At 37.6% G+C, this 23,486-nt stretch overlaps 1 protein-coding gene across 4 annotated transcripts in view; it reads right to left on the bottom strand.

Moving 5' to 3' along the window:
• Window positions 1-19,233, bottom strand: part of CDIN1 (CDAN1 interacting nuclease 1) — a 217,848-nt gene extending 198,615 nt beyond the window's left edge. For 3 of the 4 annotated variants that reach the window (XR_014242521.1, XR_014242522.1, XM_082385068.1), the window contains exon 1: window positions 18,860-19,233. Coding sequence is in view for 2 of the 4 variants with exons in the window: in XM_082385068.1 (XP_082241194.1) it covers window positions 18,860-18,960 (101 nt within the window). In the remaining 2 variants the exon portion in view is untranslated. The remainder of the gene's footprint in view (window positions 1-18,859) is intronic. The other variant, XM_082385067.1, reaches the window with a different exon arrangement.
• Window positions 19,234-23,486: the final 4,253 nt, after the last annotated feature.

Genomic DNA, 23,486 nt, shown 5'->3' with positions numbered 1-23,486 from the left:
ACATTGCAGAGATGACCTGCGCCTTTCTTATGCCTTCTTCTTATCCCTGCCCCCCACCAAAATATATATACATTCATATATATATATATATATCTACAATACAAATAGTGCGAATTTTAACAAAATGTAAAAACGGCAAGTCAGATGAACATAATTTATAGTCATTAAACTGTTCACGTAGCAGCTCAATATATGTTGTATAGATGTCCTATACCAAATAATTTATCAGACCTGACACAGTGCACACCATATTGTTTTATTTAGTACACTTACTAAAATTTCATGGATCAAGCATCACTTCTGAAAGCACAGAGAAAGCACTAGAAAGTATTTATTCATCTCCCGTGATTTATTTTGATTACCCTTACAGCTACATGATAAAGTGGAACTCACAAAATTACAAGGTTAAGGTTTACACAGCCATTGCTTCATCTACTAAAATATAACAAATGGCTTCATGTCTGATATATTTTACTTTCATTTAGTGTTAAGTAGTACACTAGGCTAAGCACTTAGCTGCCTACTGAATATTTTAATATTTTTAAATAGGACTTAAACACCCTGACCCGGAAAGTGGGGGCTTAAGAAACAACTGTAGAAAGAAGAGCAAGTTCTTTGTATGGTGCCAGATAGAACAATACTGGCCAAAAAAGAAGAAACACGCTTCTAACTTTTCTTCTCAAAGGGATCATAAAAATAAACACTGGTCTGTACTAGAAAGTTCACAAGAATTCACTAAATGCATAAAGGACCACGATACCATGCTAGGCACCAATGGGAGGAGTTGGAATATAAAATCATAGCAAAACACAGGGCTCCTATCCTTAAGGAATTCACTATCAGTGAAATAGAAAGTGAAAGACAGGAATGTATATTTTCCAATGGTCAAAGAAAAACAAGTAAAAGTAACTACAGTGGTCAAAGAAAAAAAAATCTTAACCAATATTCAAATATTCAAGTGACCAAAAAGAAGGGGTCGGGGGGAGGGATAGAGAAAGAGAGAATAAGACAATGGCACTTAAGACTCCTTTACATCAATTTTCCTTTAAAATGTTTTATCTGGAGGCAGGTCTCCCAGACAAGGAAGATGAGATGAAAAGGGTGATAAAAAGATCAGAAGTGGGAGATGAGAGCCCGAAGTCGAAAAGGTCAATATAACTTTTCAAGAAAAACACGAAAGTTTGTTGGCCTCATCATTTTTGAGAGAACCATTAAAAACTTTATCAGATCAACTGCCTTGGGAAAGAATACTAAGGGGGAAAAAAACAACTTTCAATTTCCAATGAACTATTTTGTTTAAAATGATGCAATAAAAGTGAGATGAAGATAAGACAAGGAAAAGATCTTTCTTAGGAACTAAATTTCGTTTCCATTTATGAGTGATAATTGCCCCAAGATACCTACAAAATAATAACCTTCCCACAGGTATTACTCTCACGTACCCAAAGAGACTCCATATGTTTCAAGGTGCAGACATTGCAGTACAGAAGCAAGGCTTAAGCTTCTCAAAAACTTTGCTTCACCATCATATGACAGGAAAGCTGACAGTCAATGAGATACTTCAGGTCGAGCAAGAAAATCATGAAGCCATATTATATTGTACTGCAAGTTAGGCAGCAGAGTGACTTTAGATGAATAACAGGTTACAGTAAAAATACTGAAGTGTCTATCATACTGCACCCTCAGAAAGGAAAGATAAAGACTATGAAGTCAAATAGAGTTCAACATAAAAACAGTAAAGTTCCAATCTCCCCAAAGAAAAGAACTAAAAATAGGAAAATAATCTTGCTCAGTTTAATACATAATGATAATGGCACCTGAAAAATCCCTGTAAAGAACAATTTACCCCTTGCAGCTTTATGTCAGAGCAAAATCACTTTACCCATATTGAAGGGGTCATGCAAAGATGAGCCCCAGTATTAACAGACTGGGGTTTCCGGGGGGTTGCGCCTCAAAAATATTCAACAACGGTTAATTGAGAGCATGGAAGAAAAGAATGAGTTTGAGTGTTGCAAACTCTTGCTGGGACCCCTACCATCGCCATCAGTCTGGCATTTTATTTCTAAACAAGAAATACATTTTACCTTTCTGAGATTATTTTCTGGTTACAAGCCAACCATTATGAACCTTTCAGTGAATCACTAAATAGGGCACTTAAAGGGATAAACAATTATAAAAATAACTCTGTCACAAGTGCATACATTTTATTTTATTTAGTGATGTAATAAGCTTAGGGGCATATATCAGGTCCAAAATGGTCTTGGTCATTAATTTAAGCAATAAATCATAGGTCTTGCCAACAACGACGGCAAACAGACGCTAACAAGGAAATGTATTATTTAATATTGCCACGTGTTATAAAAATGTAAGTGTGTTTAAGACATGTTTTAAATTTTTATAATAATATGCATTTAATACATTACTATTTGACACATGCAGGAATCAGACTTATAGGTCCCATTCTGTAGCTTCTTCTTCTGTGAACATGAGAGCATATTCCGGATTTTTTTTTTTTTTTTTGAAACAAGAGGGGAAATCTTTAAAGTGCATGCTTGCAACAATATCTAATTGGTTGTCTTGCTGTTTTGTAGTAAATAATGTCAACACTGAAACTCATTAAAAAGAAGAAATCTATGTACTTTGCCAGGACAGAAAAACTGAACATTTTTAAATCACAATTTTTAAAGAAGCCTTATAGTCTAAGAAAGTATAAGAGCACTTTTTAATCAAGTTGCCAACCAATTTTTTTCACATTCATTTTGAGCACGATCCCAGACAAAAATATACTAACTTGATTAACAAGTTCAACAAAAATGTGGAAGCCAACTAGCTAAGAAAAATCCTACTTTATATCTTCATGCAAAAATCCTAAGAATCAAACAGTATCTCAAAACACAAACTCATTTAAAATTGAGTCTCTCTTCAAAATATGTCAAGCCGTAATATTCCCTTAATATTCCTTTCAGATCAGTAGGCTTACATATCTTAGCAGCAGGTTCAACCCTCCTAGTGAAAGGGCTTGGGAGGGAAGGAAGGACTTAGGGCCCAAGGAACTTATTTAAAACCTCTTTAAAAAAAAAAAAAAAAAAAAAAAGAGCTTTTTTAACATCAACAAGATGCCAACACTGCTAAAAGCATTTTTCATTTGCACACTATTTTGTTAGAGTGTCCTTTTCAATCAACTATCCTAACTGCCAGTATGGTCTTCCCCCTTTCTTGTGCAGACAAGAGTCCATGCCTTAGAACACTTGAAGAAGCAGTGCTTGGAATATGGAAACTAAATTTTCTTCATTAAATCTACTGAAGCAGATATTAAAAATGCATTTAATATACTGGCGATGGTCAGTGGGCACCGCTGACTGTGACAGGCCAGTTACTGATGATGTGCCATCAGATGGCCTTCTCAGCAGGCGCCTGGGTCTCAGGCTGCTGAAGGACAGCAATATCTTCCCTCGTGTGTAAGCTCTATTCATCTCCCAAGTATTTACTAAATCACAGGCCTCTGCACACACAGCCCACGTTTCAGCGTATGCTAACAAATGATGGATGGCCTCATCAATTCGTTATGTCCTGAAAGCATGGTTTCCTGCCATTCCAATCACCAAACCTCAGTGCTCCAGAGCTGATCAGTCCTGGGGAATATATTTTGCAGGCTCGATTAAAAGAGTAGAAGTTCTTTCCATTAGAGTCTCTGACACTCTCCCCCGACTGTTTGTCGTTTCAACCAATTATTTGGGTAGAAGGATCACTAAGTATTCAGACAATATAACGCTGGCAGGTTTTTTCCTGATGTTTGCTAAGGTGCAGTTTCATCTAGGACAAAACTGTTGAACTACTCACTAGTAAAATTTATGTTTTAAAACATTTTTTCCTTCTATGCACAGCAGGCAAAACCTTAAAAATAGTTTATATCATATTATAACGTAAATGCATTAGCAGATGCATTTCAAAGAAACTTTCAAGGGAATAACCTGTCTCTAAATCATCTAAACCTTTTAAGACAATAATTCATGAGAGTTCTCTTAATTATAATCTAGATAAAGGTACAAAGTACTTAAAAATTCTTCTGACAGTTCCAAAGTTAGATGACAAAAGTTCAACTTGTCAAAGAAATAAACCCTCTTAAAAGAAGATGTATTTTCAGTTCCAAGGTTATATATGTCAGTTGTCTTTTCTATAAGCCATAAGAACATTTTTATTTTTAGCTAAGGCTTATCTACAGAACAGAAAATAATAGCACACTCAAGCCTCTCACTCAGAAACAGTAAACTTTATAAAAACAGACAAACTTACCACAGCTAAACAGATAGCTGAGCTTTGAGGAAATGGAATGGCATTAAAAAGCTACACAACTTGCTGTAAATAAGCTCCTGGAAATGCTAAAAATTAAAAACAAAAAACAAAAAACTGCCAGACTCCCATTTAGCCAATAGCTACATAGGCTCTGAAGTACCCACAATCAGCATACGTTCTGCCACACTGCCCTGCCATTCACCTCAACCTTGACCTCAAGATTAAGCTCACTTTTATTGTGCACAAAGGTCACCTGTATTAGGTCAAAATTCAAAGTCCCTTGTCAGAAAAGGTTGATATATTCCAACCTTTCCTTCTCCGTGCATCAAATTTTTCATGGTAAAGTCATATTCAGCAGACAGTATATTCAGCAATTTATTGTGCCACTGTAATACAGTGCAGAATACAATTGTTCAAAAAGCTATCACATGAATAAAATATTTTTCATGAAAGTGTACCAGACCTAGTCTCCTTACACACCTCTAACATGAAAACTAACTGAGTCTTGTTTTTACAGTTCACAAGAGTTATACAGCAAATAACTGTCCTCAAGATACAATCTATAGTATAGTTATGACTTTTACTTCCATAATCTTTGGCTACAGGCAACTATTTTTCAGAGTGTTGCTCAAAGTTTTTAAGTAAAATTTTTTTAAAAGCATGAAGATCTCTAACCAGTTTTAATACTTTTATTCCAATCTGGCCTAAGCCACTTAAGTGAAGTAGGTCTAAAGCTCAAAGCCTCTCTGACCTAGAACTTAGAGGAAGATATGCTCTATAATAAAATAGAAAAGGAAGGGCAAAAATTACTGTATTGTCCAACTCATTATTATTGCAACTATATGATCAGCAGAACTGCACAAATAAGATAAATTGAGCAAATTCTTTGCAGGCAGCATTCTAGAATACACTGTAATTAAAAATAAGCAAAGCCTTAAGGAACAATAAATCTATTTTCTTTTAAAAAGTTTCTGCAATTTCTTTGTGTTTACCATAAGGTATTTTTCATAATCAGTATTAGCACCATGAATAGATTTTAAGATTGTTTAAAAACACTAGTTCTAAAAAAATTTTATTTATTTATTTATTTTTATTTTTGGCTTCACTGGGTCTTCGTATCTGCGTGCGGGCTTTCTCTAGTTGGGGAGATTAGTGGCTACTCTTAATTGCAGTGTGCAGGCTTCTTCTTGCGGTGGCTTCTCTTGTTGCAGAGCACGGCCTCTAGGCGCACGGGCTTCAGTAGTTGTGGCGCAGGGGCTTAGTTGCTCCTCGGCATGTGGGATGTTCCCGGACCAGGGATCGAACCCGTGTCCCCCGCATTGGCAGGTGGATTCTTAACCACTGGACCACCAGGGAAGTCCCCAAATTTATTAATCTTTATATTAAACACTAAAATCAATGTTCACACTCGTGTGATGATCTGTGGTATCCAACAAACTCTCCACGCCCTGGAAGACTCACTTGAACTTATATAACTACTGGACTCAAACTACTTCCTGGTGCAGAACCCAAATATCTTTCATAAATTCATAACCACCTTGTTATCAAGGTGAGGCAAGAATATAAAAGAGCTTCCAGAATATGCGGGGTTGGGGGGAGTTGCATTTGAGAAAAGTAATTAGACAAGAACATACTTTAAAATTCTCAGGTTTTAACATTCCCACTTATTCTGTCTTAGGCAGCGATCATGTTACATAACCATTTTCTATCCTGGGGGTGGGGAGTGGGGGGAATCAATCTAAACCTTGATATGCCCATTTGTCATCAACATAAAAGCACATCGTGGTTGCCAGTATCATCTAAAGACTATATTTTCACCATAATTTGCTAAAAGCAGGTTTCCTGTTACCCAGGGGGTTAAAGAAAAACACTTTGGAAACCTAGAAAATAAAGAGGCTCGTTTAGGTAAAATCTTTTCAGTTCTAACACTGAGTCTATTATAAGCATAGATACCATCACAACAAGCATCCTTAAATCAACAACGGTAACAATAACAGCAGCAGCAAAATTAATTTGACACAGTATCAGGAACTACGCTAACCATTTTCTATGTACTATCTTATGTCAAGTTCATAACAATCCCATTTTATAAACAAGGACACTGAGGCACCAAGAGGTCACCTGGCAAGTAAGTCATGAAGCCGGAATTCATATGTCTATTTCCAGAACCAAGTTCTTTAAACCAATATAAAAAACTGCCTCTACAACAAAAAACTGAATGACCTCCTGGAGTTCACAGCAATAGGGTTTTGCTTCCTACTGATTTATACAATAATTAACCGTAAGCAGAGTGAGCTAAATAAACCACCCAAGGTCAATCACAAGCCATGGCAACTCTGCCAAACTCAATACCACTTGGCCAACCCACCAGTGTGGGCCCATCCCCACAGAGAATTCCACTTGACATTCTAAAATTCACATATGCTTGGCTAATATTGTTAATTTTATTGTCCACTTCTGTTTTAGTTGTATGTTGCCATATTATTTTATTACTGATACTTTGGACGTAGAAAAGAAATACTCACATCTGAACATGTGATAATTAAGTCTTTACAAAATTGTACTAAATCACCTGGTAATCAATTGGCTATCTCCCAATCTTTTTTCATTACAATTGCAGAGATACTTTATTTTCTTTTTTATATTGGAGTAACTGCCAAGGAAAGATGTAACAACTAAGCTTGAAGTCTCTCTTAAAATAATTTCTGACATGATAAACCCTCAGGTATACCACTGGAGCATTTCTAAATTCCTAAAGAGTGAATAATCACTACATTTAGCCAATGAATCTACTCTGAAAGGGATTAATTTTCCTAAATGAGACATGTATATAGCTTTTGTTTTTTTAACTAAGCAGCATTTTCCTCAGGTCAGTTCAATCAAATGTCCATTATGATATGTTTCATAACACCGACAATATACTAGGTACTGAATGGAATTCTAGTTCCCACAATAACCATAGTGGGGGAAAAAAATATGTATCCTCTCTCTGGACCAAAAAAAAAAAAAAAAAAAGCCGGGGGTAGGGGGGAAGAAAGCCCAACTCACAAAAATATTATAATTTCTAAGAATAAATGAAGCACAGATGTATGTGTTATGAGCCCTTTGTAGGAAAAAAGCTATGCTGATGGTATACAATGGCTCAGGGGCTTAAGAAATGCCTTTGGTGGCAGTGGGGAGGGACAGGGGAGCCGAGGTTTGTAGCATGGGCCAATGTCTGTGGTGTAAACACTCCCACTGTGGCTGATTTTAAGCTACCGATGGGAGGTCACAGTGTGTAGAGTGGGGAAAAAATGCTTCCGATCAGCTCTCACAAGCTGGAAAGAGCCAGCTCCAGCTCCCATGGGCTGTAGGCCAAATTCAGCCCACAGACTTGTTCTGTTTGGCCAGGAAAATGTTGGCCCACACACTGTTTTTCAAAATTCAAACAAATTGACAACACTTAAAATTCAGGATCTTTTTTTTTTCTGAAAAAATCAGATCTAGAGCTGCTTTCTAGAGAATAGAAGACCTGGCAGCCCTGGGCCCACATTCCAGCACGGCAACAGATGGCTGGCGTTAAGGTTGCAGTTGCCCTGCCCGTGCACACAACTGTCCTTTCACTTTGCCATGATCCCAACCCGGCCAGCTCCATTCCTTCACTCCTCGCTGATACCAACCTGGCCCCTAGACTCCTAGGGCATTTGGTGATCTTTAATTAAAGAGCATGAAGGGAGAGTTCTGCCTTCAAATGTGTAACTTTGGTCAAATCCTCCCTCAGTTTCTGCCCCTCTAACACTAACCATTTGACTAGATGATCTCTAGTTGCCATCTCAGACAAACACTCTCCAAGTCACTGAATCTGAAATTATGAGAGAGGTATGCAGGTCCCTCTGGAGAAGCTTTTGCGATCAGCATATGAACAGCTCCAAACATGTCCACCAAAGTGCAAATAAAAATTTTAAATGTTATGAACTGGAGGTTAAATGTATTTTTACCTTAATATATATTTTAGCTGGCCTCAGGAAATAAGAATTTAGATAATGTTAACTTCATCAGTTAACAATGATGTTTGTGAGCTATTTGTTACATCTAGGCTGTAGGGGTCTGTGGGGTTTTTAATGCTATACAACCAAGAGTCTCTTATATCCCCAGTCCATTTACTATTTTAGCTAAATGGGGCTTGAAGCGCGAGTTAATTTCAAGTTTTATTAGCTTTCCTTACCAATATTATCAGCAAAAACAAATAGCAGTGTAATATACCTTAAGCAAAAGATGATATCAGCTTGGAAGAGTTGTAGACAGAAATAAAAAATCGAAAAAAATAAATTGCCAGTCTAATTTCATGTGTGATTGTAGTAAGATGCATTTAAATGATGCTTCGCTTTCCCACATCCCATCTACAAAGGAGGCCACCTACAAAGAGCCTTATTCCCCCACAAGTCTTAGACACCATCTCACAAGTTATGGAATCTTAGGGGGCTAAGGTGTGGCAAAGGCATGAGTGACAAACCACGAGGTAGTTTCACCCTGCATTTCTATTCATCCTAAAGTTGAAGTTGGGTACCCACAGCATTCTTGGATGAAACATACCCAGTTCTGATTATTTGAGAGTGATCACAAATACCCATGACAAACGCTAATTCATAAACTTGCTGAGGGTAAATCTGAATCTTCCATACCCCTAGGCTGATGTGGGGAGCAGCAAGTCAATTAGCTGAGAACTGAGTTTAACTTTGGTTAAAAAGTGCATTAAACTTTGTAGACCTTTGCCATCCTATATAGTGCTAGCTGCATATTTGAGGATTTTCAACAGCCATAAGCGATAACCTTTGTAACTATCAAGGGTCTGCTATGCCTCCTATTTCCTAAAACAGGATAAATACAAGATCAGAGTTTATATCTCAGCCTTTCTAGGGCCTAAAGCAAAGGACAGGTCTAACAATAACCAAAAGATTAAAAATAAATATGTGAGTTATGTTAGAGAGGGTGAAAATGCACCATCTATTTTAAGTCTCAATCTTGTATATGACTACTGCTCCCAGGACACCTCAGAAAAAGCCTGAGCTTCACACAGAATTGCTCCAATTCACGTGAGTCAGCATTCAGTCAAGGAAAGACCCAGTGCTTACGTATTTAACTGAACAACAGTATCAAGAGACATGAATCCACCTTACTTTTTCCTCTACTTGCATTGCTTTGTTTCAAAATATTTATTCCCATAGTGCTGAAGTTATTTCTCTAAGTTTAACAGGTTTCAAACATTTTTAGCAGCTGAATCTCAATATTTAAAACACATAAAAGAAATAAGCCCTGAGATATTTTAACATTTTACTTTGGATGGAAAATTGCAGAGCTCTCGGTTTCCTCAATGAGACTGTGGGTTTTATCAGGTCACAGTTGGAACACCACACTAGGCTAAAAAATGAAAACAAAAAACCTTATTTGCTGTCTTGAAGGAACAGAAAAATCACCTCTCAGTCAAGAGAAGGCACTTGAAAAAGCTGACATTGTCAACTGTATCACCGCTCTTTGGCAAGAAGGAAGCTTTGGTTTATAAGGAAGAATTATTAACTCTTAAATACGTTATCAAGACGCCTCCTGAAAGGTAGGGACGGAGAGAAGGAAGAAAAGTAGAGGCAGGTGTTAGTTCCCCAAAGTGGCCAGGAAAGGGCTGGATTCATGACCAGCTGTGTACCATTATTAATCCATCATGCACAGACTGTTCCAAGCTGGTTTCAAACCTATGGACTGAATCATCCTGGATCCAGCTGTCTGTCTGCTCCCCTAAGAAATGGAGACTTGTCATTCAGTAAGAAGTTGTAACCAAGCACATTTCCAGTGTTCACCATATACCAGCTCACCACAGAAGCAATTTGAAAGCAGAATGTCTAAAACAAACACTTGAAGACACTTCCCACCAAGAAAAAGACAACTGAAAATAAAAGGAAGGAAAATTTATTCTTTACCCATCTCCCGTATGATTTTCATTCCAGTATATAACTTTTAAGGCCACTTTTCATACCTACTCTGAAAAAGGACTTTTATATTGCTTGACTGCTTTTTTTAAGGAAAATTGAACCTATATGGCAAAATTACACAAAATGTGTAATAAAAACATAATGGTAAATTCAGTCAACATTTGTTGAAAGTCAAATTATAAAATATTATCACCCTATACATCTATTGAACATTTTTCTCCTAGGGAAATATATAATTCCTCTTTATTGTACCAGCAAACATTCCGGGATGGGTTATTACTTAGTAGACTAAAGTTTGATGCCTGAATATAGACTTAAAAATGAAGTCAATAATCTAATAACATAAAAGTCTCCCCCTCAAACTAATAAGAAATATTGTCAGCATATAGATTCTTCTCAGAATAACACTATCTGAGGTTTTCGTCAAATATTCCTTTGCAGGAATTCAAGCTCATCTCACTTTTACAACTATGCAAATGCCAAGGGGCACAAACATCTGATAAAAGCTAAGCACTTCTTTCAGAAAGTGAAGATGCCATATACTTAACAAAATAACCTTCCAGGAGAGTCTTTAAAGCTAGGCTACAATGCAGCAACAAAATAAAAACCTGAAATCTCACAGAGTACAAAAGCATATTTTAAAAGATGACTAAAGGAAATATATGAAATAATCATATTCTTAGGCCAATTTTTAGACCAATTTCTTTTCCAGTTTGCACTAATGATCAATACAGAAGTACTCCTAGGTGTATTTCCTAAGTATATGAGTATTATTTTTGAAGGGCATATAAATTAATTATATTTCCTTGGCAAAAATACCAAAAGAATTTCCAGTTCAATAATAGGCTGACTTTTTCTCCCTTTATGAGCTATTCTCACTCATGATTCTGGAACTCAGGTCCACCATAAATAACATTAGTATAGAAAATTGACCAGCAACTGAGTACCAACCTTCAATTCAATTGAGAGAACAAGGCCAACAGAAATAATCTTCCAACTTTAGTAAACCACGCCCTACAGTATTAATTATATGGGCAATGTGCTACTATTATTCTAAAAAATCAGTGACTCTAGGTTTAAAAGTCTGGGTTTTTTTTTTAATGGCGTTATATATTGCTATGAAAGATTTAAGGCAAGTTTCTGATATCTGGGCCATATTCAACTAATGATCAAAATCTGTGTGTTCACAGCCATACAATCAACTGATCCATATCAAAGCAAATTTGTGTCTTCTATGTTTCAAAGGTTACTACTCAGACATTTCTTCTACTGTAGGCCATTTACTAAATTCTAATAATAACAGTAATCATATTTACCATCCATTAAATACTTACCAGGACCTCTACACTGTACTAAGTGTTTTACATGCCTTATTTCACTTAATCCTCACAACAGCCTTAAGGAACTGAAGAGCAAGGGGCAATAGAGCAAGAGGAAGAATCTGGAGTCAGACTCTGCCTGGGTTTGAATCCTGTTTCTCCTACTTACTAGCTGTGGAGCTTCATCCCTCCTTTTACAGATGAGGCAACTATGACTCAGATAAAAAGAGGCAGAGCCAAGTCATTTCCCAAGAACAAATGGTTAAGGAAGCAGAAACAATGAAATACAAGATTTCTTATGGGAAATGGGGACAGGTTAAAATGGATCTGGAGGGGGGCGGGGGGGGGGTGTTCAAAAAAGGACAACTATAACCAATGGTAGCACCAGATGAAGCTAGGCCACCTTAAATGCAAAAGCTAAGGAAAATTGTTGTGCTTGTCCCAAGCAGGTCCCTTCGCTACTCCACTCCTAACCAGACTAGATCCCTAGGTCCGCTGCCAAGAACTACTAAGTTCAATACTGGCAAATACACAGCAGAGCCAGCCTTAACTCCAGTTCTGAGTCAGGTGAAGACCTCAAGAAAATGAGCCGGGTGTTTATCAGTTTAAGCACAGGGAGCCCAGCCAAACGAGTTTTTAACTACTTCTTTTGAGACTTCTCTAGGAACAGCCTCATAATAGTGAATGGTTGCCTATATTGTAAATGTTGCAGACCAAGACAAAAAAAAAAAAAAAAAATGCTTAGAAATGTGGAAGGCACCATTAGAAAAACCCATGCAAGGATTCCTAAGAGAAAAAAATACAGGAACAAGGTAAAGACACTTATCTGCTTAGAGATTTATGTTATCAAGAGTTTGACTTACGACTCATTAATATAGGCATAAATAGCAACCAAATAACTAATGCACAGCAAAGGAACTTGGAAAAATTAAATTGTGCCAAAGGGTTATTTACCAACAAAAGAATTTCCAACAGTTATATCTCCTCTAAGAATCCGTTTTGACTAACCATATGTGAACTCACTGTACAACAAATCCTTTGGTTTCTAACATTCTATGATTCTAATAATTTATAGCTATTAGATGTGTCTTAAACTCTTTCCTCAGACTACAAGTTATTCAAAATTAATTACTACATTATCCTTTCTGTTTTCTAAAAAGTATCCAAATAGTGCCACAAACAGTGAGCACACGGTGAGTTATTACAGACCAAATGCTGTAAGAGGTGAATAAACTGCAAGGACCAGTGAAAATCATGGGCTGACTGTAGGATGGATTGTTTCACATAAAATGGTGGTAGAGGATGATACTAGTTGACAGAGTACTCCAGTGAGAGTAATAGAAAATCACCGATAAGGGCTTCCCTGGTGGCGCAGTGGTTAAGAATCCGCCTGCCAGTGGACACGGGTTTGAGCCCTGGTCCGGGAAGATCCCACATGCTGCGGAGCAACTAAGCCTGTGAGCCACAACTACTGAGCCTGTGCTCTAGAGCCCGCGAGCCACAACTACTGAAGCCCGCATGCCTAGGGCCCAGGCTCCACAACAAGAGAAGCCACTGCAATGAGAAGCCCGCGCACCACAACAAAGAGTAGCCCCCACTCGCCACAACTAGAGAAAGCCCGTGCGCAGCAACAAAGACCCAATGCAGCAAAAAGTAAATAAATAAATTTATAAAAAAAAAAAAGAAAAAAAAAAAAGAAAATCACCGATAGGCAAATACCCACAGTAACTATTTCATGCAAGAGCCACTGATGGATGCTAAAATCAGAGCGAAAAAGTGTGAGGTGAGAAACTGGATATTTGCAGAGTCTCAAAGGATATCCCCACAAGGTAATTATTGGAAAGCGAACTTTACAGTGGAGAAACTTGGCAGATACCAACCCTTAACCAAGTGAATAATGTTAACCTCAGCAGTAATAAGACTTACAAAGTCAGATCCCCCTTGATATGATGCCCTGAGAAAGGCACAACATCACTTCTGGGGTATTTACGCCAAAAATGTTTACCCTCCTCTGATCATGAGAAAACATTAAGCACAAACTTAGGGACATTCAACAAAATAACTGACCAGTACCCTTCAAAAATGTCAAGATCATAAAAGACAAAAAAATATTAAGGAATAGTCATAGCCTGGAGGAGACCAAAAAGAAGACATGACAACTAATCTAATGTGTGATCCTGAAATAGAAAAGAGACAGTCAAAAAACAAACAAACAAACAAACAAAAAAGAACAATAACAAAAAAAAACTAGCAAAGTTCAAAACAGGTCTGTAAATTATTTGGCTATATTGCATTAAAATCAATTTCCTGATTTTGACAATTGTATGTTAGTTATGTAAGATGTTAACATTAGGGGAACCTGAGTGAAGTGATATGTGGTTAACATTTCTGCAACTTTTCTGTAAGTTAAAAATTTCAAAATAAGATATATATATATTTATACATCTTTAATATTTATATTTATAAATAAAGAATGATATATAATCAGATACATATGTAGTGTTTGGGCAGGAAAATACAGTGTAAAATATGACCTGATAAGTAGCAGCTGAATGGGCTGGGGGCTTCTACCTGAATAAGGAAGTCCAGGAATAAGTTGGGAGATGCAAATCAATGACTACATCCTCAGCAAGTACTTAGATACAGTATTCCTACATTTTGGGGGTCAAAGGGCCCACTTAATGTAAAACTGCAAAATAGAATAGAATAGAATAAGGGTGAGTTTAGGAGTTGTAAAATATTAGACATCACAAAATTCTACTCCTTCATTTTAAGTGGGAGGATTGTGAGACCAGAGTGGTTAAAGTGATGGCCCAAGTTCAATGTAGCGACTTGGAAAAACAAAAATTTGTAATTTCAGTGAAAACAAACAGGCCATGGAGAAATGAGGCTAGCAAGTAGAAACCACAGTGTAAAATAAAAGTTAAGCTTGGGAAAAATGAAGCTATATATTCACCTTTGAGCATATACTAAAATAAACTACAGCTAGAAAGATTAAGGCATTAAAAATAAGAAAGAAAGCCATAAAGAACCTAGGAGAAAATTTAGGGGGAAGATTTATTTTTCATATCTTAGGACATGAAAGGACAAAAAAAGCATAAGTTTAAAGTTAAGAATATAAAAAAAACCAATATTTAAAAGCACAACAACTAGGAAGATATCTGCAACAAAAATATGACATGTAAAGCATCAACATCCTTAAGATATGCAGATCAATAAACAATAACAAATCAATAAACAGTAAGAGCAAACATTCCGATAGAAAATTAGGCAAAGGACACCAGGCAAGTAATTCAAGAGGAAGAAAATTAAATGGTTAATAAACAATGCGGAAAATATACAATGCATTATAGTCAAAAAATGTAAATTATGAGATGTCATTCTTGATCCATCATATTAAAGACTAAATGATGACTCTCTTCAACACTGACAAAAGTTGCAGAAACGAATACTGCCATGTGCTGTTGGTAATTGGATTAATACAATCTTTTTGATAGTAATTTGTCAATATACTTCAAAAATCCTTCCAAACATAAATATCCTTTGGTTTGAAATAGCTAATTGTTGTTAAAGTGTGGCCAATGGACCCGTGGAGTCCCTGAGACTCTCTCAGAAGTCTACAAGGTCAAAACTATTTTTATAGAAACAGTAAGACATGATTTGCCTTTTCCTCTGTGTGACATTTGCACTGATGGTGCAAAAACAACGGTGGGCAAAACTGCCAGCTCCTGAGCACAAATCAAGACCTGGCACAACTGTCCTCGGAGTCACACACTTGCAAGAAGAAAGAAAGTCAGCTTCACATAAGAATATCTTAAGATTCACTTATTAATTTTATTAAATCTCAACCCCTGATACACATTCTTCTAACATTCTGTATAACAAAATAAGAAGTAAATGCAAAGCACGTCTACTGCATATCGAAGTATTATGACTGTCTCAAGGGAAAGCACTTGTATGATTGTTTGAGAGCTGAACTAGATGCCTTTTCCATGAAACACCATTTTTACTTGGATGAATGATGAACAAAGTATGATTATTCAGATTTGGATATCTGGCAGACATTTTCTCAAAAATAAACAACATGAGCCTGTCACTTCAAGGGAAACAACTGATAGTATTTGTTGCCAACGAAAAAAATTGAGCTTTCAAGGGAAAATCAAATATTGGAAAACTCTGTATCCATCACCGTAAATGTGACAGCTTCACATGTTACAGACTTTTCTGATGAGATCAGTGGGGATATTAACAAATGTGACTTTTTTGATGCTGTATAATAAAAGGTGACAACATTTAGAAGACTTGCATAACTCACAACCAACATTTTGCAAATGAACAATGCATGATGATAAAAATCACGCATGGGTAAAAGATCCGCTCAAAGTTCAAGACTGGCCAAAAAGTTCTATAATATGGTTTCACATTCCACATTGAAATTAACTTTTAAGAAAATACTACTTGTTGGGTACTACGTAGTAACAAAAATATCCACAGTTATCTGAAAAGTCTATTAAATTACTCTTCCCTTTTCCAACTACATATTTGTCTGAGGCCAGAATTTCTTCATGTTCGTTAATCAAAACAGCATATCACAATAGGTTGATTGCAGAAGCAGATATGTCTTCCTTCTATTAAGGCAGATATTAAAGAGATTTGCAAAAGTGTAAAGCAAGGCCATTTTTCTCACTAGCTTTTTGAAATGATGGTTATTAACCTTTAAAATTGGTTAAACTTAATACGTTTATTATTGTTATTTTAAAATAAATAAGCAATTTTTTAAATTTCTCAGTTTTAATTTATATTTTAATAAACATCAACAGACATAACCCACATAAACAAAAGTTTTCTGCGGTCCTCAATACCTTTTTAGAGTTTAAGGAGATCTGGAGACCAAAAAGTTTGAAACCTGCTGATATGGTCATTCCCAATTTCTAAGATTCTAAAGTAAGAAAATAAGCAAACTTGGCATAAAATATGTACAGAAATAGAAAATTAGAAAAACAAAACTGTTGATGTCCAGCAATATGGAAATGGATGGTACATCTAGAATGTGATATTATTAGTATTTGAAACAAATTATAAGGAATTTTTAAAGATGAGTAATGCTCACTATATGTTAAGTGAGAAAAGCAAGATCTATAAACTACATTAGCAGAGAAAGTACCACACTGAAAAAAAAAGACTAGAAATATTTTTTAAATATGTTAACAGAAATTTTCGGAGCTATAGGATTATGAATAATTTTTATTTTCTTTACTGAGCATGTACTACTTTCAAAATCAGGAAAATAAAAAAATTTAGCAACTTTTAAAAGCATTTCAGTACTTTGATTATTTTTAGAATTCAATTTAGGTGAACATCACACAAAAAATAATTGCTGCTGTTATTATTATTAATATTAAAACTAATTAAGGCAGCTTAGTATAGAACTCTGAACTGAAAGTCAGGAAACCTGTATTCTAAACACTGTTTAGCCATTCAATAACTCTAGGCTTTTTGACAAGTCACTTAACCTCTTTGAGCCACCAGAAATTATCTCTGAGGTCCTTACTTCACCAACTCTCTGGCAAAATGAACTATCAAATCTAAAGGTTGTTCAAGTCCTGTGCAAGAAACCTCTAAAGTAAAACAGTGCTATGATGCAAACTGTGAGGCCAACTCCCAAATCACACTCTTTACAGAATTCCTACCGATGCTGCTAAATGGCTCTTTAATTCCTTCTGCAGATTGGTAGTGCAGCCTCTCTCAATAAAGTTTCTGGTAAATGAAGAGTTAGTTATACCCTGAATGGTATTTGGGAGAAGCAAAAAATATCTGGCCATATTATGAATAAGAGAAAAAAGGGCATACGAGAATAAGCAAGACAGCATGGTGCCCCAAACGAATGGAGTCTTTCTTACGTATACTTCATAAGTTCTTAATAACAGTAAAAGGAGGTTACCTCTAATGGAGAGGACAAGGTATTTGCTATGGAAAAGAATGAAAGAAAAAAAGTGAGGGAGAGAGAAAGAGAAGAGGGGAAGGAAAAGAAAGAGAAGCCAAAATACAGTGCTAATATAAGTACGTAACAAGAGCAGAATTATCTAAATGTATGCTGTATCTTAAAATTGCCTAGAAAAATCTATCTATCCCCTTAGCTGACCAGCCTTCACCCTTCACTGTTCATTGGCAGAGCTGGCAAAGAGTTAATGACAGAAAATTAAATTCCAATTTGTCAATTTTGTTCCTTGTTAGCAAGTCTGATAAAAATCTTAGACTATAAAGGTTTAAATTAAATCTGGATAATATTAAAAAGAGATCCCTTCATTTTACAGATTAGGAAAACTGAGTCCTTCAAAAAAAAACTGAGATCATAAAAGACCTTCAATTTGTACTTTACTAATACCAATTATCCAATAATCTCTCTTTCCTCAAGAAAACACGTCCATGATGATGTCAAAGACAAGGAAGCTAATGGTGCTCAGTGCCACAAAGTAAAATGGTATAAGTTTGGATTTGGTTTTGAAATAGAAGAAAGGTAAACAAACATTCTATACTTTTAACATGGCACAAATACAATAACCTGGTTGTTCTGGACTGGTTCTTTGTGTAATGCCAGGGCCTCAGTTTGCACATCTTTAAAATGAGGCAATCTATACCACATAGTTGCTAAAGTCCCTTCTTAGAAAGCTGGAGAATCCTAAAAATCACTAAAAAAAAAAGACATGCTTGGGGAGGAGGGAAGTATGAAATACACCTGGTATGGCTATTCAAATGACCAATCTTGACCCAACAGTGGAATCCGTAGGGTACCTGTCTCTCTGACTGGCTTGAGAACACTTGTGGTCACTTCATTGCAGTAGAGAGCCATAGTAAACTATAAGAGGCCCCTTTAGGCCTGTACTCCTTTGTTTGTTTCCAGAGGCCAACTGAAAAGGGTCCTCCATTTCCACCTTTTGAATCTACAATTCATATTTCCACTTTGAGAGGGCCCTGCTACCCATCATTCATTCCTAGTATCTGTCAACCCCTAGACATTTATGCAGCACCTACTTATAAGCACCCATCACCTAGCAAAAACCAAGTTTTCAATAAACATTTGTTGACTTGAAGGGATTCATCCATTAAGACTCTCCTGAGAAAAGCAGGTCAAAGAAGAAACCTTTTTCACCATTCCTGCTCTCCTAACACCTGACACTCATGTTCCTCCCCAGTCATGTGTGACACGTGGTTTCTAAGCGCTGGCTGGGCTGCCAGCCACAGCTACTGCAGGCAAAGGTCTCTTTGAGGGGGGAGATGGGCACTTACCTGGGGAACCTCTGCTTCAGCTTCCTCAGGCTCTGCCTGGTAGGCGGCACAGACACTAGGCACTGGGCTATCTCGTCGTACTGGGCTTTAGTCAGTATCATGTTGGGCCAAGGACTGGGAGGTGGCAGTGAAAAGGAAAAAAACACCCTGGGCTTGAGCAGCCTTGGTGTCGGGAGACGAGGGGTGGGCACAATGCGGCACAGCGTTGTGTCCCCGACTTTCTGGGCTTGCCCCTACCCTCCTGCACCCCTGGCTGCACAAGCCTGGGCTTCAGCCTGCAGCTCCGCGGCGGGAGGCGGGCTGGAGATCAACTGCCCTTCCTTGGCTTTCTGAGCAGCCGCAGAGGGCCCGGCCGAAGGCAACCTGCCGCCATGTCACTTAAGGGCAAGCCAACCAGGAAGTAACGGCCACAGGCAGAGGTGCCGCCTAAATCCTACGGGCAGGTCCCTGGGCAGGGCCCACCTGGGATTAACGTGGGATGCTCTTGGCGGTCATGCCTTCCCTGTTGCCAGAAGCCAGGAAGTCCTGGCGCATCGACAAGGCAGCAGGGCCCACGTGTAACCGTGATCATTAAGCCTGAGCCCGAGAAAACCACTGCCAGGGCGCGCGATTTGAACACGCTTCCAATCGCGCCCGTTTTACCGCAGCTCCAATCGGAGACTGGCCTACAAAGAAATACGCCTTCTCTCGGTTCAAGGCTCCCTACGTCCTGCGAGCGTCAGCGGAGGAGCTGTAAAACCCAAAACCCACTAGAATCGCTGTAGACGCACAGCTTGGCTTGTGTTGAGGGAAGTCTGACAATTTCTGCAGCTGGCTAGGAACACAGTTTTGGCCCTGTTGGGAAACAGGCTAGAAAACAAAACCCACATCATCAAACAGCGCGCAGTAAAGAATTAAACTCTCACTCCTCACAGGTGCTCAAGAACTGAAATCATTACTTATTCATCTGTGAATCCCCAGCTCTCAGAAAATAGTAGGTATTCAATAAATGTTTGGAGAAATAAGTCAGTGAACGAATTTATCTGTTTTGTGTATGTGTTGTGAGTGGATCTCAGCTATCCTGAGGCCATTGATTAGGACATCAGTGCCTCCTTTAATCCTTTTTAAAAATCTGTTTGGTTCTTAAAAGGCCACGTGTCATGTTTCTTTTCAAATTTTAACATTTTAAGCAAGTGAAAGAAAAAGCGTTTCGATTTTAAATAACGTGTAAATGGTTAATATATATATATATATTTTAATCTGGAATAAGGCCTGGGTTAGAAGTTTAGCTTAGATATGCCTCCTTGGATAAATTTCTTAATCCGTCTAAACCTCAGTTCCTTTGTCTGTAAAATTGATTTTTAATTCATGGGGTTATTCGTAAGATTAAATAGGATAGTACAAGGAATGGATTCCTTAGCTTAGCATCCAGCAGATAGTCTGTGGAAGATAAAGAGCCTGTATAAGACTACTTGATAGTGATAGGTCAGGGCATTTACCAGGTGTTGTTTGCTCCCTACACATTGACTTATTTGATCTGTATAATTTTCTAGGAGGTGGGTACTATTGCCATCCTCCTCCTTTTTGTGCAGGGTGAATAAACTGAGGCATGAAAAGGTTAAGTGACTTTTCAGCGGTCATGAGAACAAGTAAGCAGCAGGGGTAAAGTTTAAACTCCTGAAATTTGGTTCCAGGGTCTGTGCTCTTGCCAACTCTCAGTAATGCTTAATTACTACACACAAAAAAGTCACACTGTCTTAGGCCAAAGGTTAAGAATTTTTTTGAAAGGAAACAATCTATATTTCAAAGAATCTTTTAGTCCATGTTTTAAAAAAGCTTCATCACTTTATTTTCCCAGGCGTCTCCAAGTCCAGTATCAACATGGATCCTGAATTCAGCAACCATAGATTCTTTTGAATATTTACATCAGAATGTTTTCTTCCCATATGCTTTGCATCTAGCTCTGGTTGTGTGACATTAGTACATAACTATTTATTTATGGCAGCATGGCCTGGAGTTGCCACCTGGCTAGTTTGTTGCTGACCCTGCCATGACTCTTACATGAAAGCTAGCTGACGATAAGCAGACACCACTTGATTCCCCATTCCTTTCTCCTTCCCGACTTCACTCTTCTCAATTCACAGCCAACAGATTTTTATAGAAAACATCAGTTCAAGGATGTCTGCACTGGTTATTTTTTATAGTAACTCTTTTTCTCTGGCTCTTGTCCTGCATTCACCCTCACAACCCTAAAGGAAAAGGCCAGGTTTGTTTTTCTGCTTTTATTTTTAACATGCCGGCAGTTTACAGTTTTGACCCTAATCCAGTAGATTGTTTAGAGTTAGCACCAGGGGAAAAGCACAGTGATGTTGCTGTTTTCATTGGCAGTGACAATAATGTTGCTTATTAGGCACAAAATAGAAGCAGAGCAGAAATGTGGTGGTGGTATTGCTGTTTAGGTGTTTCTTATTTCCCTTGAATGTGAAATGCTTGGTGTAAGCCAATTATTTCTTTGAGGCATGCTTTCTCCCTCTCTCACTCCATCTCTTGAACCCCACTCTGTGCCCCTCATCCGCTCTTACTCCTTCTAGAGCTGTCTCTCCATGCCTGGAGTTCCCCCACTGTTTCTCAGTCGGTCTGTCGGTAATACTGACCATTTTCTACTAAGTGAAGTAGGGTCGTGAAATGAAAACAATACCAAAGGAAAAACCCAAAGAACTGGCTACCTGTTTAAAATCAGCCATAAATTGTGTAGCCTTGAGCAAGTGACAGCCTCTCTGATCCTGAATGTCCTCACTGTAACCCCAAGAAGTGGAACTTTATAGTTCTGATAGGGAGAAAGAATCTATAAATACGAAAAAAAGTGTAGGAAATCTTAGCAAGAAAATATGTCAAAATGGGGACTAGTGCAGCTCCCTGGAAGATGGTCCAGAATGAATAGCTTGACCAGATTTCTTTCTGCCAATTCAGGACCACGTGAATAATGAACGATTTTAAAGGAGTGTGGGGTTTGCCAGGGAGGCGACAGAAGGTCATTTCAAGAAGAGTGCTAAACACAATGGACTAAAAATAAGAATGAGCCAAGTCACGCGCATGGGAAAGTTATTCTGGCTAGAGCAAAGAGTTCTAGGCAGAGTGCAAAGGAGTTGAAGATGCTTCACCTTGGAAAGAGTCAGTCACATTTGTAAACAGTCTGTTGTTGAACCTGCGAAATCCAATGCATGTTTTTAAAAGTAAATACTGACATATTATCTTTATTATATTTTAAAATCTGATTCTATTCATGGAATCTTGTTAAAATCATCTCATTGATTATTTTAAAGAAAAAGAATTGAAGTTTACTAACTAAATAAAGAAGGGACTTAATATTATTTAAGCACCTATTATGCTCAAACACTGTCCCGTTAGCCCCTGATTTATAGATTAGGAAACTGAGGGTCAAAGAGAGTAAAGGACTTGCCTGATGGGTCCAGTTAAATTGCAAAACCATGATTTGGACCCAAGTTAGTCCAACTATAAAGCCTCATTTTCTCCATCATATTGTACTGTAATTCAAAAAGGAAAACCTCTTTGGTTGAATTATCCTCAGTTAATCATTTATGCTTTGAAATAGGTAGCTTTCTTTGGCCACAACGAATGCCTGTTGAAGAGGCAGTGACCTTCGATTTTGACATTTAGCCAAAACACACTTTTAAAAGATCGTTCAGCCTCTTTCACCAGAAGAGACTGCAGGTTTTTCTCTGCCCTGTGAACTACCACCTAAAGTGATGCGTCTTTTGAAACAAGTTTACGTCTCCATACTTTCCATCTACAAGTGACAAGTCATTTTTATCCTAGTCCCCAAATAATACAGGTGCTTAGTAAAAAATAAAGATCAGAATAATTCAGTTATTGAGGGTCACAGCAATCACTCAACTTAATGAATGGAGGAAAACCAAAGGAAACATACAGAAAGACATTCCACACCATGATGGTGGAGCAGTTAACACTGAATAGTCCTGAGACCAAGAATCAAATGTTGGTTGCTTTGTGCAAGTCAATGGTGAATGAACTCCTAGTCTGTCGAACGAAGTGGCCCAATTCCAGAGGGAGGTTACATGTTGAAGGAGTTATTCACCAACGACCTGTTACAAACAAAAGCTGTGTCCCACATGCATATAATTCAGAACTGCCCCTCTGCAAGTCTTACTTATTCGATAACTCTAAGAACCAATGTTGTGGGGATACTTACCAAGGGCAGGCACCGTGCTAAGTACCTTACATACATCTATCTCCCCTTCATTCTCAGATCCAGCTTCAAGAGGTAAGTGCTATCCTTAAATCCATTTTCCAGGTGAGAAGTCTTAGGCGTATACAGGTGGTTTCTATGTATCTCATCAATTGTTTTATAACATTCTAGAATAGTGTTTCTCAAACTATCTGTGTTAAGGGCCCAGTTTTCCCCCCAATTTGTCATAGACAAATACTTCTGTAAAATAAGGTAAAAAACTGAATTGCTTAAAAAATGAAATTTAAAAAGACAAAAACATGTACCATACAAGCCCCCAGTTTGTTATTATGAGACTCAACAGACATACAATTACTCTGTCACATCGATATTAAGAAGTTCTAAATGCTTATTCTCAATTTCTGTACTTACGATATCAAG

Source organism: Balaenoptera borealis (genome assembly GCF_965194805.1).
Source record: "Balaenoptera borealis genome assembly, chromosome: 3".
Classification (NCBI taxonomy): Eukaryota; Metazoa; Chordata; class Mammalia; order Artiodactyla; family Balaenopteridae; genus Balaenoptera; species Balaenoptera borealis.
Note: the sequence above shows the minus strand (reverse complement) of the source record. Positions and strands in the feature narration are given on the sequence as shown.